The sequence below is a fragment of the Zingiber officinale genome, chromosome 9A, assembly GCF_018446385.1.
Source record: "Zingiber officinale cultivar Zhangliang chromosome 9A, Zo_v1.1, whole genome shotgun sequence".
NCBI lineage: Eukaryota > Viridiplantae > Streptophyta > Magnoliopsida > Zingiberales > Zingiberaceae > Zingiber > Zingiber officinale.
The window spans coordinates 14,462,382-14,480,292 of NC_056002.1; the positions used below are offsets into that span (position 1 = coordinate 14,462,382).

Consider the following 17,911-nt stretch of genomic DNA (forward strand, 5'->3'; position numbering starts at 1 on the left):
GCATTCATTTGGTCACAGTTAAGAGCATCTGATGTCCTCTTTATAGTCATCCCGACCGGACGAGCGATCTGCTCAAATGAACCTCCGGGCTGATTGGATCCGTTAGGCCTACTCGGTCCGTTGCCACCTGCTTGGCAAGCTTTGGTGAGCCGACGATTTCTTGCCTTTGACGGCCTTAACTTTGACCTCCACGTCAGTTGTTGTTTCTGCCTTTGACTCATACTTGGTGGGCTCCCTTTACCACCATATAGCCTTCCCCTCAAATCTAGTCGAAGAAGACTGTAAGTCCGACTGACTGGATGAGCAGTGTCTTCGGTAACCTCCATGGTCGATCGACATTAGCGATTTTAGAACCGCCGCTCGACTATCACTTGCAGACATGGTTTATAGTGTTGCTTAGCTATTGTTTTTGTAGACTCTCGATTTTATAACCGTCGCTCGGCTAATGTTTTCGTCGACTCCCAGGTTTATAGCCGCCGCTTGACTTTTGTGGTCGTTGACTCTCAAGTTTATAGCCACCGCTCGGCTGATGTTTTCGTCGACTCCCGAGTTTATAGCCGCCGCTCGGCTAATGCCTTCACGTTGGTTCTGAGTTTATAGCCACCGTTCGACTTTTGTGATCGTCAACTCTCAAGTTTATAGTCGATGCTTGACTGTTGTAGTCGTCGACTCCCGGGTTTATAGCCGTCGCTCGGCTGTGATATTTCAAAGTTGTATAGTCGTAGCTCGACTTTAGTTTTCACGCTAGTTCCGTGTTTACAGTCGTTGCTCGGCTAATGTTTTCGTCGACTCCCGAGTTTATAACTGCCGCTCAGCTGATGTTTTCACGTTGGTTCCGAGTTTAAGGCCGCCACTCGGCTTTTGTGGGCGTCGACTCTCAGGTTTATAGTCGTCGTTCAACTGTTGTGGTCGTCGACTCCCAGGTTTATAGCCATCGCTTGGCTTTGATATTTCAAGAGTTTATAGTTTCTGCTCGACTTTAGTTTGCGTAGACTCCCAGGTTTATAGTCATCACTCGACTGTTGATATTAACTCTACTAGGATTTATAGTCGTCGCTTGGCTTTTGTGGTAGTCGACTCCTGGGTTTATGCCGCCTCTCGGCTGTGATATTTCAAGGGTTTATAGTAGGTGCTCGACTTTAGTTTGCATAGATTCTCGAATTTATAGCTACTGCTTGACTGTTGTTTTTGTCGACTCCTGGTTTTATAGTCGTCGCTCGACTGTTGTTTTTGTCGATTCCTGGTTTTATAGTCACCGCTCGACTGTTGTTTTCATCGACTCTCGGATTTCTAACCGCCACTCGACTGTTGTTTTCATTGACTCTCAGGTTTATAGTCTTCGCTCGACTATTGCGGTCGTCGACTCCCGGGTTTATAGCCACCACTTGGTTATTGTTTTTGTTGACTCTTGGGTTTATGGTCGTCGCTTGGCTTTAGTTGTCGTCGACTCTTGAGTTTATAGCCGTCGCTCGGCTTTTTGATAATTTTGCACAAGAGTTTATAGCCGCCGCTCAATTTTTTGATAATTATGCACAAGAATTTATAGTCGCCGTCCGACTTTTAACTTGGTTGATCGATGCAAGAATCTGAGACACCTGAATTTTTCCATTCATTATTCCCCTACATTCATAGAATAGTAGTTTTTACATATTTACCTCCACTCGCTATGTCTTCCCAGCAGCACAAGCCTCAGTCTTGACCATCTCCATATAACAATGCTGAGTGGCCAGTTAGTCGCCCTTGACCTTGCCCACTGCATTGTCCACCGGGAACTTAACCTTTTGGCAGAAGGTGAACACTACTGCTCGGAACTTGTTCAAGGCCGGTGAGCTTGTTCAAGGCCGGTGAGCCCAATATCATGTTGTAGGTGGACGACACATCTACCACAATGAAATTTGTGGTTCTTGCCCTCTTGAGAGGCTTCTCTCTGAGTGATATGGCCAGCCAAGTCTGGCTGATCGATAAGACTTCATTGCCCGTGAACTCGTATAGCGGAGTCGTCATGAACCGTAAGTCGCTCTGGTAGATTTGCAACTGGGCAAACGCCTTTTTGAAGATGATATTCACCGAGCTACCTGTATCTTCAACAGTTTGATGAATAGTATAATTAGTTATTACCTCTCGGATAATCAATACGCTATCATAAGGGATCTCCACTCTCTCTAGGTCCCGAGAGCCAAAACTGATCTCTAGTCCCTCGCCCTTCTCCTTGATGCATCCCACAACATTTATCTCCAGTCGTCGGGCGTGCATCTTCCTCGCTCTATTGGAATCGCCATCAGTCGCCCCTCTGGCGATCATTCTAATTTTTTCTCGAGCTGCATTGCTTCGGTTTTCATCCTCCCGAGTTGAAGGTCAAGCCCACTCGGCGGAAACCCGGGCGGGACTCATATTACCTCTATGCTGAGGCTGGTATTGACGCTGCTCGGCCGTCAGTCTTTCTTCTTCCCATCATTCGTCTGATCGGCGTCGATGATAAGGAGATGGTGAACGACATCGATATCCTAAAGGAGTCGGTTAGGGTGAGACTGGCCTTAAGTCGTAGCAATCCTGGGTATTGTGTGTCTTCGAATGATGGTAAGAGCAGAACATCGGTATCCAAGGCCTGCCTTTCGTTGTCTGCGATCGCTCTGCTTCCACATGTTGCATTGCATGGGCTTGGGGCTCCTGGTGCGGCTAAGTTACACCCGTTCGAGGGTCCTTTGGTGGTTGACGGCTACTGGCCGGTCGTCGTTTAGGGGTGACAGTATGTTCAATGGACACTTCCTTCCTTCGTGTTGTTCGGGCCTCCTCCACATTGATGTATTCGCTAGCGCGCCTGAGCAGGTGGTTGAAGTTTTTTGGCGCCCTCCGGATGAGTAAGCAAAATAATTCATTCTCTATAAGTCCCTGCGAGAAGGCACTTACGAATAACTCTGGGGTGACCGATGAGATGTTCATGGTCACTTCGTTGAACCTCTTGATGTAGGCTCTTAGTGCCTCCTTGGGCCCTTGCTTCACAACGAACAAGTTAATGTTCATCTTCTGATAACAACAACTACTGGAAAAATGGTGTAGAAATATCGCTCGGAAGTCCTTGAAGTTGTGCATTGATCTGATTGGTAGGCGTCTAAACTACCTTTGTGTTGATCCAGAAAGAGTGGTGAGGAAGACTCAACACTTCACTCCATCGATGTACTCATGGAGTGTGGCTATGTTATCAAACTTAATTAGATGGTCCTCTGGGTCGATTGCCTCATTGTACTCTCCGATCGTCAATGACATGTAATGTCGTGGTAGTGAGTCATCTATGATCCCCTGAGAGAATTGTCTATTAATCCATTCAGGAGAATCATCGATGCTCAGTGCCTTTCCCTTCCATTCATCCCGGATAGGCGCGTCGTCCGAGGAGGGCCCTTGCTCTTTATTCGCTCGGCCTTGTTCTTTTGAAGGAGTATGGAACAACGCTCAGTGAAAGGGGATCGGCGCATTTGGTGCATCTTCATATGTGCCGGTCAACTTCTTGTTTGCCCTCCTAGCGGATATATTTTTCGCTCAGTCTCTATGGTCGGTCCAGTTACTGATGCCACAGGTTCATTTGTTTGACGCTTAGCCATCACCTGTTGTTACTGCTCCAACATCTTGGTTGCCCATGCTTGTATTAACATGTATAATTCTTCCTTCGTCAGTGTCACGGTTGTAAGTCATCCAGCGTCCTCCATTTTCATGTCTCAAATACAGGTTAATTTCCCACAGACGGTGCTAATATGATCCTATCTGAAAATGGTGAAGATGGATGGCCGGGGATGTGGCTCTGCGGTTGATCGTGTGAGGACTCCACTCTACTCTGCAAAACCAAGAGTGTCAGTGTCGGGCTAGGGAAGAGGTCCTTGGCGTTGGCTCTCTAACGCTCAAGTCAATCAGCAGAATAGTAAAAAGAGAGCAGAGAGAACTGTAGCAACAACAGAAGTGTAATCACAAATAGCACATACCTCTGTCCCTTTATATAGTGCTCTAATAGCAGACGTGCACACTTCCCAAGGCGTGCACACATTTTCCCAACTGTCTTATGAAAAGATATGTCAGGAAAGTGTCTCTGACACCATTCTTTAACAGGGTGTGCAAATCCCTGACATGACAGTAAAAACTTCCGTCGTATAATCTACCTATTGACCACGCCTCCTATCAATGGGGCTAACTCCCAGAAGGATATGATGAGTTACACAAGGGGTCCCACTGTCTGCCCGAACGGGGGAGCCGCTCGGCCAGGATACCCCGCCCAGTCACTCAAGGTCGTTCTTCTTCATAGGCGTTCAGCTCAATAGTTTGTTCCTTGCTTGGCCGGACAGGTGGTCCAGTCGAACTAGCATTCATTTGGTCACAATTGTGAGCATCTGATGTCCTCTTTATAGTTATCCCGCCTGGATGAGCGATCTGCTCAGATGATCCTCCGGGCTGATCGGACCCTTTAGGCCTGCTCGACTCGTTGCCACATACTCGGCCAAGTTTGGTGAGCAGGCGGTTTTCTGCCTTTGGCCGCCTTAACTTTCACCTTATGTCGGCTATTATTTCTGTCTTTAACTCATATTTAGTGGACTTCCTTTACCGCCACATCAACTATGATGGAAGAAGAATCCTGTATGCTTAGAGTAACGAAAACAACATAATAATTTGCTCCTTATGGACAATACAAGGAGTCTAGAGTAAGGATAAATCTAAGTCAAAGTAGAAAGAGGTTGATGCCGATTTAGTTTCTGATCGGGATCCAATTCATATTGAAATCCAATATTATCTTTTAAACTTTAAATGGTCGTAACTTTTGACTTGGGATTAAGCTCTCGCCACGTGTATAGAATTCAAAAGCTTACATTTATTATGAGTGAAACTATAACGGTCAAATTTCAACCCCAAATTCTACCATTTAAATCTCTTTCAAGGCTTTTTGTTAATTTTTATTTTTAAGATATTTAGGGTAATTTTGATATTCTTGGTATTTATATAGTTCGGATCTCTTGGACCACCTACCTTGGTTCCCTCCCGGTCCTATCCAAAACGACACACTTCGGATGTCGTTTCATTTACACTCAAATTTCTTTGAGCTTTGGAGGATAGAAACCAAGATGGTTGGATTGTGTTCAGGCATCGTTGGAACTTGGATCATCGTGAGAGGTTGCAGGTCGGTCCGAACTCGTTCGGTCGGCGTTGGGTCGTCACGGGTCATGGAGTTGCATTTTGTGTTTTGAAATGGGCCACATGACTTTTTTTTTAGAGAAGTTTGGACGTAAATAAAATAACATCTGAGGTGTGTCATTTTGGACAAGACTAGGAGGGGACCAGGGTAGGCGGTCCAGGAGATCTGAACTAATATTTATAGGAGAGAATTTATCTTGATCCACGTTCTATTTTAAATTAAGTTCGTTAGTTATGCACTTTACTTTTAAGATAAAAGATATATTTTCTTTTTGCTAAGATTAAAATTAATATCTGTTAATTATTTATACTTTCTTTTAAGGATCTGTTAATTATTATTATTTTTCTTTATTTAAATCTTATATCATGGTCTATATAAAAGTCCTATTTAAATATTGAGAGAGATTATCTTATATTTTTAATAAAAATTTCCTTTTGAAAGTTCTTTTTTTACCTTCTTCTCAAACTGATAATTACTCTCCTTCTCTGCATGAGTTTCTGAGAGTTGTCTTTTTTTCTACAAGAGATATTATAACTTGATCTTAGGAATCTAAATATCATCTCGCAGTAATTATTTTTGAAAACATCTCGTATGAATATGAATTGGAATTGGTCTCTCTAAACACTAGGATAAAGTCAACGTCCTACCTGTAAGATATTGTTCCAATGGATCTTGACCCATACATATATATTTTTCTCTTGTATTTCACTTTGCATGTGCTGACATTCAGAGATAATATAGTTTAAGAGGCAATTTTACCAATTTATATGACCGATAAAGGAGCGTAGTCATGCTCAGCCACATCAACCGTGATCAATTTCCTCTACTCCAGTAATGAACTTTGACATTGCTCTTCTTGCTCATCAGATGTAAAAATTAATGATTAGTTGACAATGAACATTGATAACTAAATTTCTGAGGCTACTTTAAGAAACATGGCTGGCACATGGGTAAGAGGAAGGAAATACCAGAAGACTTCTGATCCACTAAAAATAAAAGTATCACCATTAATGCATCTGAGTTTTTCCTCATCCCAAGCTACTTTGTTGGTCTTTGAGCATCTTTTGGGATCACAAACCCAACAACCAACCCTCCTTTTTCTGTCGTGTCACTTCTCGGATCTTTCATTGGGTCCATCTCGTGTCCCCAAACAGTTGTTTATTTTCCTTCTTCATGTCCTCATTTTCCCTCCATAGCCGTGGACAAGGACGGAGTAGAGGAAAAGAATGCCCCTAGGCTTACAGCATCACCTTCCACACGTTAAATCCCATTGGCAGCCTTTTTTGACTTGCTGATCTTGGTACACTGAGAGGTGGCTTCTAGGTTACCATTCCATCATCTGACGAATTCCTCAACTTCATTCTTTCACTGTCTTGATACTCCTTGATAGTGAAGCTTGAGAGCTCGGTGTTTCCTTTATCTTGATATGAAGCTAGAGGTCACTTTTAGCTACAGTGGAAGTGATGGTTCTACTGCTGATCTTGTGATCCATCCCCATGAAACAATTGGAAACAGTTCCTGGAAATAAGACTTTCACAGTAAGGTTCTCCATCTGTCAATTTCTTCTCGCAACTTGTTTCTGCATCAATCCGATCTATGATACCGTGAGTTTCCACCTCTGTTAAAAAGCCAACATTTTTGGTGAAAACTAGGCTTCAGCATTGAAAGATGCCCCAAAAGTTTCTGCACAGGTTGGCTGATGAGAACCCGGAGTTGCAGAAGCAAATAGGATGTATGTCTGGTATCTTCCAAATTTTTGATCGGCAACATCTTCTGGTTGGGAGGAGCAACAGTGGTAACAGCAGTAGAACTGTGTCTCCAGGTACCACTTTTGTTATCTGCTGCAGCATTTCTAGTTGTAGCTTTAGAAATATTGTTTCTGGTATGAGAGTTTCTGAATCACTGAAATCCAACAACAGAAAAGTATATAAATAAACTCAAGCATTGCATTCATATTCTCTTTTTCAGCTATTCAGAATGCAATATATCACTTCATTTTCGGTATCAGAGTTCCTGAATTACTGCAACCAGTATTGCATTCATATTCACTTTTTCAGACATGCTATGAATCACAATCTATGAAAACTATATCAAGTATATAGCTTATATGAAGTTATGAACATTTAGATCAAAATTTTGTTGCGTTTTTGATTTCCATGGTATAAACTCTGAAGCTATTGAATACCTTCAGGACAGATTCATGATAGCAGAAAGATTCGGTCAGATCATGGCACAAGTTCTCATAATTTGCAGGTATGTTTCATTAAACCTTATCCAAATTTATATGCTACTTTTATGTATTTATGATCCTTATTCTATTTTCAGGAGAAGAAACTCAGCAAAAACTTCTCAATGGAATCATCAAAGACTTCATTTTCTTCATCATCCTATTCATCATTTTCTTCTATTGATTGTGACAAGTCAACCCCGAAAGATTTTTCACCTGTTAAACGAAGTATATATGCAGAGAGATTCACAAAGAGTTCATCAAAGTCAAAGAATGAGTCTGATGTGAAACAAACACATTATAAGCCTAAAAATGAGCTGACAAACTCACCGATTCAATTTGGCAGCCAGTCTTTTGATCTCAGAGAAGCAGTAAAAGAATCCATCAACAAGAATTCTCAGGGCCTACCGGTAAAAACCTTAATCACAGAGGAAATGAGGCACTATGTGTCTGATCAAAAAGATTCTCCACTATCAAATAGAATTTCAAAGTTAAAGGATGCATCATATAGAACCAGAACTGAAGGAAAATCACAAATTTCGGTTGATCTGAATCGATCTTTTCAGATGCTGGACAAGTTCAAAAGTGCACCTGAGTACTTTTTAGAAGCTAATGCATCACCAAGAAAGCAATGTCCGATGAACAGCACTTCCAATCCAGTATCAAAGGGATCTCCAAGATTCTCCTTTGATGGAAGAGAGTCAAATTCCTTTCTGAACTCAAAAGATGGCAATATGTCCACATCCAAGCTGAGAGAATGCCCAAGATTATCATTAGATAGCAGGGTAAGCTTGCTCAGAAGGCTCAATACTTTTGACACAAAACAAAATTCAATTATGGACAATCTAGACCGAACTATCATCCATGGGAGAGCTTCCAAGGGTTTAGATCGTCAGCAAGAAATGACACATCATAAGTGCTCGTCAAGCTTAGTTGCGAAGCTCATGGGAGTAGAAACAATGCCAAACTTCGACAAGGAGCAGCTGAACCTGACAAAAACAGATGGAGGCAAAGACTATAGTGGCTTAAATAGGCAGAAGAATGGTTTTTGCATCTCCGACACATCCACCATCAGTCAGGATAATGCTTGTAAAAGTTTCATCAGGGAACCAACCAGTCCACAATTCAGAATTCCTGATGCAACACCAAGGCTACTTGAAGAAACAACTCCTAGGAGGCATCTTGAAATGATGGTCGGAAAAAGGGTGGATCACATGAAGCAGCAGCCTGGATATGTCTATAGAGAAATTGAGGCAAGGTTGACAGAGCTTGAGTTCAAGAAGTCCAATAAGGACCTAAGGGCTCTTAAACAAGTAATAGATTCCATTCACACAAAGGGCCATTCACCAAAGATGGAAGATGGACAGACTTCAACAGCTCCAGTTTGTAGCACTCCAAGTGGGAATTATAGGAATGCAAGAACAGTAGATGCTGGATACAAGCAAATCACCACTAGTACAGTGACCTCAGTGCCAAAAGGAAGCAACTCTCCAAGAGCTTTTGAGTCTCCCATAGTGATTATGAAGCCCTCAACATCTGTCACTAGATCAGAGCTCTCTTCCAATTCAGCTATCCCTTTAGAGCACATAAGATCTCTTAGGAGGTTACGTATGCATGATCCTGCTAATAAGAAGACATCTTCGACTAGTGTTGAAATGGTAAAAGACAGAAGTCCTAAGCGCAGTTTCAGGGAACAACCTAATTCTGAATCTCCTTCCTCGATCGCAAAGGGCAGGATGGAGCACAAATGTTCGCAAAATACTGGTGTGAGCATGGCACAAGTTTCAAGAAGTTCAGTAAAAAGCTTGAATTCTATTCATACAAGATTACAGAAGAAAAAGATTGAAAACCAAGATGGACAAAACCTTCCAGTTCCAAAATTGGAGAATCTCCAGAAACATTCTGCCAATAGATATTCAGGATCAGTATTGCCTAGAAACAGGCTCAGACAAAAACCAGCTCATTCGCAAGTAAATGCTCATCAGTTCAATGATACTTGTCGTGAAGCAATAAATTTGAGTCACCAGGCAGATGAAATCTCTGTGATATCAGATAGTAATGGTAGCCGTGCATCACAGATGGACTGGTCTGTAGAGCTAAAATTGCCATCTTCTCAGCAAGATATTTCCAGTCCATCTAGAAGCACGGAAAGTTATTCGTTATCATCCTCCAATTATACGGTATGAGAATTTCATTTTGATACTCCAGTTTAATCATCAGTTCATGTCACAAAAGTAACAAGAAACACCAGCAATCAGGGTTTGACAAAAGTTGTCACAGCCCGTTTAACCCAACCCATAACCTTGTGGGACAAGATACAAGAGTGACATGCAAGGCTTTATAGATTTTAACATGTGTATTAACCAAATTGAGTTCAAGTTTATACTGAACTTGTCACGACTCAATGAGACATGATTCATTTATAAGCCAGGAATCTAAATTGCCATCCTAGCAGCAATAGTTTGCTGAAGAATGAGCCTGAAATGACTTTATTTGTGGTTGAGTAACATTGATATTATGAGTTACTTTATTGGGTTGAACATAACATCATAGGTGATCATTTTGTTTTTTTTTTTTAAATGTTCCTACAAATATTTAGACTTACAATGCAAAATGTTTGATGCAGCTCCTATTTAGCATAGTTCCTCTGAAACTGATAATTGTTCATTTATATGATTTCAGAAGTTCTCATGTGGTTCAAATCAACAAGTTTCAAGTAAACCTGTAGAAATTTCTACCAAGCAGTCAAGTCCAATCTCTGTTTTAGATATTTCAGTGCATCGAGATGATCTACCTGTTTTGCCAATGGAAGGACTTCCTAATGAAGTTGGAGGTAAGGCTCTTTCAGCAGGCGCTCTCTTGTTTTCTTCATCATTTGTTACATTTACTATGAATCGATCCTAGAAATGGGTCACATACTGCCTCTGAACGATCCTTAATTGCAAATATCTTTCTTCAATCATGTTCTTCATTTGTTGCAGCCACTTAAGGATTACTAGACAACTAACTGGCCAACTAACCTTGAGATCAAGGTCTTAAGGCACTCTTGGGAATTTATTTACTGTAGTAGGTAGCACAAAAATAACATTGATTAGCCTTCATAAAATCTTTCTAACTTGTACCATACAACACCTATATATGCATAAGCACTATTCTTACTAGCAATTGATTACCCTTCATAAATCCCTCCAACTTGCATACTATGGCATCTACGTATGTTTAAGAACTGTTTCTACTAGCAACTATAATGTCAGGATCAACCTGTCAACATTCTACTAAATAAACTAAGAAATATTTCTCTGAGCTTCAACCAGATTCCTTTTATTGACCATCAATGTATTATTTGGACATGAATAAAACCTCCTAATTGATGACAGATGATGATATCCAGACTTCTGCTAGTGACATGCATGACATTCCATCACAAAACCTGAAAGCCAGATACAGTCACAAGAGGCTCGAGAAAGTTGACAAGTTGATTCAGAAGCTCAGACAGCTAAGCCCAGAGGATGATGATGGAGCTTCCAAAACTGATCATATTTCTTCATTGTGTGAGACAAAGTGCCCAGACCATCGCTTTGTGTATGAGACACTACTGGCATCTGGCATTTTGATGAAAGATTTAACTTCCAAGTTGGTGACCGAAAATCCAATCCAACTCTGCCCTTCTTCACACCTAATAAATCCTGAATTATTCTTTGTGTTAGAGAGAACAAAATCGCACTGGCAGACCACGCCTGAATGCATCAAGGAAAGCACTTGTCAGCTGAGATCTGATCTTGAAAAGCTAAATCGCAAGTTGTTATTTGATCTAGTGAATGAACTACTAAAACAGAAGCTCAAGCTGAGTGGTCCAGAAGCTCAATTATCACTATTGCATTGGAACCTGATTCCCAAGTTCCCCAGTGGACAGTGCTTGGCAAAGGAACTGTGTGATGATATTGAGCGTCTCAAAGCCAGGAGTTCCTCTGCCAGAAGCTGTGTAGATGCTACTACTTCAATCTCAAGTGAAGATATGCTACAGCAATTGGAGGGGTGGACGGGCTTCTGTGAAGGGTTACCTGAAATAGGGATAAGCATTGAGAGGTTGATATTTAGAGACCTGATTGAGAATCTGCTTGATGAAGTTCTTCATTGAATGGATGCATTTAGCTTGCAAGTCAAGGCTAGCTGAAGATGCAGGCACATTTGCTAGATAAGCCTAAGATAGTGCTTGTTATCAAATTTTAATGAAAGCAAAAAACATCTCATGGCAAGGTGAATATCCCAAACATCTGATGCATCGGGTATGCTTTAGATTGATGGGATGTATAAGTTCTAGCTTAATATTTTCTATTTCTTTTTTATCCTAATCTTCTTTTTTTGTTTCTATCCCTTAAAAGTATTTGCATATATGTGGAACTGTGAACAAAGTTACATAGTGGTTGGTAAAAGGATTTGCAAGAAAGAAAACTTCCATTAACAAATAATGTAGTCACTCTATTCCTTTATAGTTTGAAACAATTCTCTGACTTATAATGATAGATTTGAAGATGTAGATACTTACATGATGATTTATAATTCAAGAAGAAAATTCAAACCTATTATTAAAACCTTAACATTTACTCTGTTAACATATAAATAAAAAAAAATTATGGATTTCCAATGAAAATTTTCACATACATAGGATTTCTCAAATAGTGCATGCACAACCAAATTTGAGAAACCGAGCATGTTCTGTGTACCATCCGTGGAAATGTAGTTTAGAGCTGCGTGAGATAACGAGGCTTATCAATAACTTCCTTTAGTATAATCTCTAAATCTCTAATCTCTTCTTCTTGCCTTTTCTTCATCATCCATCAAACAATGAATCCTTTTTGGCATCTAATCAGTGTAAATCTTTTGTCAACTCCAATCTTGAAACTAATTGCTGCTCTGCTGTTAGGGAGGACATGAACCATATGACTTATAACCAGTTGATCAGGGGACATGAACCATATTAATATAACCAGTTGTTCTAGATGTACATACAGTTTCTTGTAACAAAAACATGTGAATCTGCCAAAAAAAAAATGCATTTATGAAAATAATTTAGGCCAAAAAACTTACAAAATCACCACAAATCCTTGCACGAACAGTTTCCATCTCTAAAATGATGAAACCTCACATTGTCTCTCACAATTATCTGTAATCCTGTAACCTTAGCCACGAATTTGATAGTATTGTGGCAGTCTCCACATATTCTCAAGTTCTTGAACACCCGAATGACCGATTCGCTGCTCACATTTAGGACGCCGAATGCAACCGCAAGTTTCTCACTGTGACTGCACAGCAACTCCTCTTTTTCCTCTTCAGCTACATCTTGCAGAACATATTCAGTATCAGGAAGATAGCCATCAAACCTCATCTTCTCCCTGATATCTTTCAGAAAACCATATATTGCCTCTCGGTGAGGGTTCTTGTCATCACCTTTGACGAAAGTGTAAACCTTGTCCCTTACTTGAACCCAAGTGCACCCTGGTACTTTGGTGACACCTCTATCCCGCATTCTATCCCTCATTATAACCCTAACGCTGGAAGCCTCATCCCACATCTTGGCGGACACTAGTATGTTTGACAACAACACATAATTCCCAGGATTCTCAGGTTCGATTTCAAACAAATGTGCCGCAGCAATTTTTGCTAACTCCACATTTTTATACACTCTGCATGAAGCAAGTAATGCTCCCCATGCACCCACCGTAGGTTGCATGGGCATGTTTTGAATCAGTTCATATGCCTCTTCAAGATGACCAGAGCGGCCGAGGACATCTACCATGCAGGCATAGTGATCGGCATCAGGCTGAAGCCCATGATCCTTACTCATAGAATGAAAAATTGACTTTCCTTCAACAACCAACTGTGAATGACTGCAGCCAGTCAAAACAACTGTAAATGTGACTGAATTAGGCTTGACACCACATTTGAGCATTTGATGGAAAACTGACAATGCATCCTCACCGCAACCATGCATTGAATTCGTCAAGATCATTGTGTTCCATGCAACTGTGTCCTTCCTATGCATATGGTTGAAGACATGCCTGGCCTTATCCAAGTCTCCACACTTGCCATACATTAGTATCAAAGCTGTTGACACCGTTAAATCCTCCACAAACCAGTGGCGGTAAACGTATCCATGGATTTCTCTACCTTTCCTTAGATTCTCGATGAATGCACAAACTGGAAGCATGCTAATCAGTGTAATATGGTTTGGCTTGAACCCTGAATGTTGCATCTCATGTAGCAATCTAATCGTTTGTTCAGGAATTCCATTCTGTGCAAACCCACTTATCATGCAATTCCATGAAGCAGAGCTGGTAGCAACTCCTTGATATCTCATCAGTTCAAAGAGCTTCATAGCCTCTTCACAGTCCCCATCAGCAAAATAAGCTGTCAACATCACGATCCATGAAACTGAATCTTTGTTAGGGACTCTATTGAAAATACTCCTAGCTTGTCTAATACTCGAGCAATTAGCATACAAATCCACCAGTCCACTCCCTACAAATACATCGTCTTCAAAACCCTTTCGCAGTGCAAAACTGTGAATTTCTCTTCCAAAACCCAGGGCCTTCAACTCTGAACAAACACGAAGGGCTGTAGACAGAGTGAATGAATTCGGATCAACTCCACCATGAAGCATATCACGGAAGACACTTAAAGCTACCGTTGGCATCCTACAAGTCAAATAAGCTGAAATGAGCGAAGTCCAAGAGATCACATCCTTAATCGGCATATCATCAAACACCTTCCTCGAACCCTGATGGGATCCACATTTCCCATACATATTAATCATGGCATTACCTAAGAGAAGGTCCGAGGCGAGACCAAACTTGATAGCCTCCTCATGCAATCCTTTGGCTTCTACAGGGTCCAACGAACAGGCGCATGCCTTCGCGACGGAAAGAAGAACAAGTCGATCGGGCTTGAGGTCTTTGGTTTCTCGGAGCCGCTGGTAAAGCCTAATGGATTCTTTGGGAAGGTTGCGCCTTGTGAAGGCTGAGATCAAGATGGTCAATGAGGGCAAATGAGGGTGGGGAATTTTATCCAACAGATCTCTGGCGCGGTCCAACTGTCCCAAGCGGATATAAGAATCGAGGAACCTGAGGCAAACATTGTGTGGGAGATTCCAAACTGGAAGTCTGCTGGTCATGTGACCTTATAGAAGATAAGGACTATGGTCGTATCCGGCCGGCGACAGTGACCGGTAGGCAGGAGGAGGTAGTCCCGTTGGCACACGTTGGACGAAGACTTGGGCAGTGGTGTTTGAAGGGAGATCGGAGAAATGCGGCGGAGAACGGAGAAGGAGGATGAGTCCGGCGAACTGGGGGGCGAAGGGGAGTAGCAGGCGGACTGCGAGGTGGATGTATGACAGGGGCACCGGCGGAGGTGGAGCAAGAAGTTCAAAGGCGGCGGAAGAGAGCAGTGGCTTTTAAGATTATATGTATAATTTCATTTAAGCCCCCCTGAAATATTTCTATTTGCAAAATATAGTTGAGTTTTGACTGCAATAAATAAAATCTCGTGGTCGCAATACTCCGTCAAATCGGAATCCAATAGAATTGGTGGTCTCCGTCGCCAACCTTCCAACTTCATCCGATATGGGCATCCGCCTCCGCCGCCGGCGGTGGATCCTCCTAGCCCTCGCCTCCGCCGTCTCCGCCTACGGCGCATACAGGATCTACCATCTCCCCTCCGTCGCGCGGGGCCGCAGGAAGCTCTCTCGCGTGCTCGCCGCTCTCTCCGCCGCCGCAGACGCAGCAGCCTCCACCGCAGAGGCTGTCTCTCTCGTATCGTCTGATCTCACCCGCTTCCTTCGCTCCGATTCCACCGATCTCCCCTCCAGCCTGAAGCAGATCACTAAGATCGTCCGCTCCGACGAGTTCTCGGATTCCGTTTCTAGGGTTTCGGAAGCCCTAACGACGGGAATCGCGAGAGGTATCCAGTTCAGCGAACATTCGGCCTATCCTCCCATTTCAGAGCCCAGGGATGGAGCAAGATTCACGGATCGGATCATGGACAGGCTGTTCTCCGCCTCTGGATCCGGGCTTGTATCTGTGATGGCCGGGAGCTTTGCGAGGGGTCTCGTGATGGGGTTCTATCAAAGCGAATCGAGCGACGGCGAAGAAGGATTGGACTCGCAGGCGGTGCCGCGCTTGGTGCAATTGATGTGCCGTGACGAATCTAGAGAGCTCATTGGAAATTGCGTTCAACTCTTCGTGAGCACAGCCGTCACCGTGTACCTCGAAAAAACGATGGAAATCAACGCCTTTGATGAGTTCTTCTCCGGGCTCACCAACCCCATCCACGAGGCTAAGATGAAGGACATGCTGGTTTCAGTGTGCAATGGAGCAGTCCAAACCCTTGTCAAGACTTCCCACAAGGTTCTGACGAGTTCGAATTCCTCCTCTCATGGAAACAAAACAGAAAGTTCCAAACTTGAGGAGAAATCTGGCGCGGAACTCGCAAGGAGTTTTACATTGATCGAGGATGGTGGTGGCTGGGTGGATCAAATAACATCCACATTGTCTGTGCCAGGCAACAGGAGGTTCGTTCTTGATGTCACAGGGAGGATAACCTTTGAGACTGTCAGGTCATTCCTTGACTTTGTCCTATGGAAGATGTCTGATGCTTCCAGAAGAGGAGCTAATGGTGTTAAAGAGGAGTTGATACGGGGTTTGGAAGTTTTGAGGCATTTAAGCGCCAGGTCGATTATCATTATTGCTGTATGCCTCTGCTTGTGCCTGCATATTTACATGAGGATGCCAATTCTTACCTCAGATTTGGTTGGTAACTGATATCTTGGAGTTCAGTAAGGATTTTTATGCACTGATATAAAGAAGGCAGCTTTCCATACCTGTGAGTATTCCAATCTGATAGGGGTGATACTTCTAAACACTCATTATATATACATACAGAAGGAATTAAAAAAAAAATGCTCTTATCTGTAATCTATTAGATGCTCAAAGTATGTAGTAGAAGTGGCTGGTGATGATTGATGTCGAGATGTATATATGGAAGACACATTCAATAATTTGAAAAGGCTTCAATGGATGTACTTTGTATTCATAATCCTTGTTGAAACATATCGTTCCCTGTTTGTCTTTGCTGACATTTATATGTGCTCCCCTGATTTTGTTTTTACAGTTTTAAGTCATCCTTTAATAGTTCTATTTCACATTACTCTTTTAACTAAAAAAGTCAAGATGTTAAATAAATCTTAATATATTATGTTCCTTCACTGGCATTAGAGTTCTATTTGAGAAATCCCAGAGAGTATGTTTACTTGCTGTGTGATTTCTGTGAATTTATCAGAGATTACAGCTCGATAGATATTTTGGTGTTGCTCAAATAATCAGTGTATCCTTTGTTTTTTTCCTAACACTGAAGGCATGACACTATCAGGATACCATTTCAGATGTATACCTATGGACACTTCCTGGATAGCATATCACAAGGTAAAAAAATTTGAGGATCTCATTTCAGATGTCTTTCTTCTTGGAGTACATGGTTTGCTGCCGGAAAGAATTTGGATAAAAAACAAAAGTGCGCTCTTATTTTATTGGAATAGTCAAAAAAAGCTGTGCCTTTTTCATTTATTATCAAAACAACACTTTATCCTGTTTCAATCTATTTTTATTTTTGAAAATATTTTTTTTGACATGGTTGTAATAATTATGTTTTATCGCGGTTACAAATGAATACTTCCGATTCTAATCAATACTAATAGTATTATATTGCGGCAGTTATGGATTGTAGCTATTATAATATAGACAATACAATCTATGATCAACTCTAGTCGATATTATATTGTAACAGAAGCTGACTGAAAGCTTCACTAAGAGTTCATCGCTTGCAATAGAGAATGTTCAGAGATTGTTCAACCCGGCGTGGCGGAGGACGCCATGCAAGAGCAGTTGCCATTGCACTGACAGAACTGGAGAGCTCCAGTGTGTTCAATCGCGAGTCACAATGGAGGATGTCATTGAAGAACTATTACAGGTATGTGGTTGCTGAATATAAGCCTCTTTTTCTGATTCAAGAATTGTTTTAGGAGGAGATTTTCACAAGATAGATCAAATCAAAGGATCAAATGTTCATCCTGTGTCAGTTCAAAATGAGCGTTGGAATTTTACTCTTGTTTTTCAATGTTTTGTTTGGACAAAATAAGTGCTGTGTCCATACAAATGATCAAACTGTTGTTACTTGCAGTGGCATATCCAATGAACAGAGTACTCGTCTCTCCCGTTATCAATGTCTTTCCACAGTTTTTTTTTTTTTTTGTACTACTTTTTTATTCTTTCAGTGATCGAACTGTGTAATCTTCAGTTTTTGGACTTCATATCAGTTGGTTTTTGAAAATTAGTTTGAACATGCCCTTTTTTGTGTTTTGTTTCTTCTGAAAATTATCTCGTTCACTTTGCAAAATTGCGGCAATGGTAGAAGAGTATCTGAGTATCAATAAACATTTTATGTACTGGAAATAATTTTTATAC

General features: G+C 41.7%; 3 protein-coding genes across 5 annotated transcripts; 2 read left to right on the forward strand and 1 right to left on the reverse strand.

The window, feature by feature from the left end:
- Window positions 1-6,376: 6,376 nt before the first annotated feature.
- LOC122020215 (protein LONGIFOLIA 2-like) lies at window positions 6,377-11,830 on the forward strand. 3 transcript variants are annotated; one of them, XM_042578039.1, is made up of 6 exons: window positions 6,377-6,713; window positions 6,823-6,992; window positions 7,362-7,423; window positions 7,496-9,577; window positions 10,080-10,230; window positions 10,775-11,830. In XM_042578039.1, exons 2-6 carry the CDS (start codon window positions 6,839-6,841, stop codon window positions 11,533-11,535), a joined length of 3,210 nt encoding a protein of 1,069 aa, XP_042433973.1. In that variant the 5' UTR covers window positions 6,377-6,713; window positions 6,823-6,838; the 3' UTR covers window positions 11,536-11,830. The 3 variants fall into 3 exon arrangements, with proteins under 3 accessions (XP_042433973.1, XP_042433971.1, XP_042433972.1); XM_042578037.1 differs by having other exon boundaries at window positions 6,377-6,708; XM_042578038.1 differs by having other exon boundaries at window positions 6,377-6,992.
- LOC122020216 (pentatricopeptide repeat-containing protein At2g29760, chloroplastic-like) lies at window positions 11,320-14,824 on the reverse strand. The gene is made up of 2 exons (XM_042578040.1): window positions 12,486-14,824; window positions 11,320-11,458 (listed from the first exon to the last, which is right to left on the reverse strand). Exon 1 carries the CDS (start codon window positions 14,566-14,568, stop codon window positions 12,490-12,492), a length of 2,079 nt encoding a protein of 692 aa, XP_042433974.1. The 5' UTR covers window positions 14,569-14,824; the 3' UTR covers window positions 11,320-11,458; window positions 12,486-12,489.
- Window positions 14,825-14,958: 134 nt separating this feature from the next.
- Window positions 14,959-16,527, forward strand: LOC122021340 (protein PHLOEM PROTEIN 2-LIKE A10-like). The gene has a single exon (XM_042579463.1). It carries the CDS (start codon window positions 15,017-15,019, stop codon window positions 16,211-16,213), a length of 1,197 nt encoding a protein of 398 aa, XP_042435397.1. The 5' UTR covers window positions 14,959-15,016; the 3' UTR covers window positions 16,214-16,527.
- Window positions 16,528-17,911: the final 1,384 nt, after the last annotated feature.

What these genes read in the sequence shown, in the direction of transcription:
- LOC122020215 (XM_042578038.1), top strand. Translation starts at nt 6,839, where the DNA reads ATGCCCCAAAAGTTTCTGCACAGGTTGGCTGATGAGAACCCGGAGTTG. An exon ending in CAAGTTCTCATAATTTGCAG is followed by an intron (nt 7,424 to 7,495) that starts GTATGTTTCATT and finishes TTCTATTTTCAG; the next exon opens with GAGAAGAAACTCAGCAAAAA. An exon ending in ACTTCCTAATGAAGTTGGAG is followed by an intron (nt 10,231 to 10,774) that starts GTAAGGCTCTTT and finishes AATTGATGACAG; the next exon opens with ATGATGATATCCAGACTTCT.
- LOC122020216 (XM_042578040.1), bottom strand. Translation starts at nt 14,568, where the DNA reads ATGACCAGCAGACTTCCAGTTTGGAATCTCCCACACAATGTTTGCCTC.
- LOC122021340 (XM_042579463.1), top strand. Translation starts at nt 15,017, where the DNA reads ATGGGCATCCGCCTCCGCCGCCGGCGGTGGATCCTCCTAGCCCTCGCC.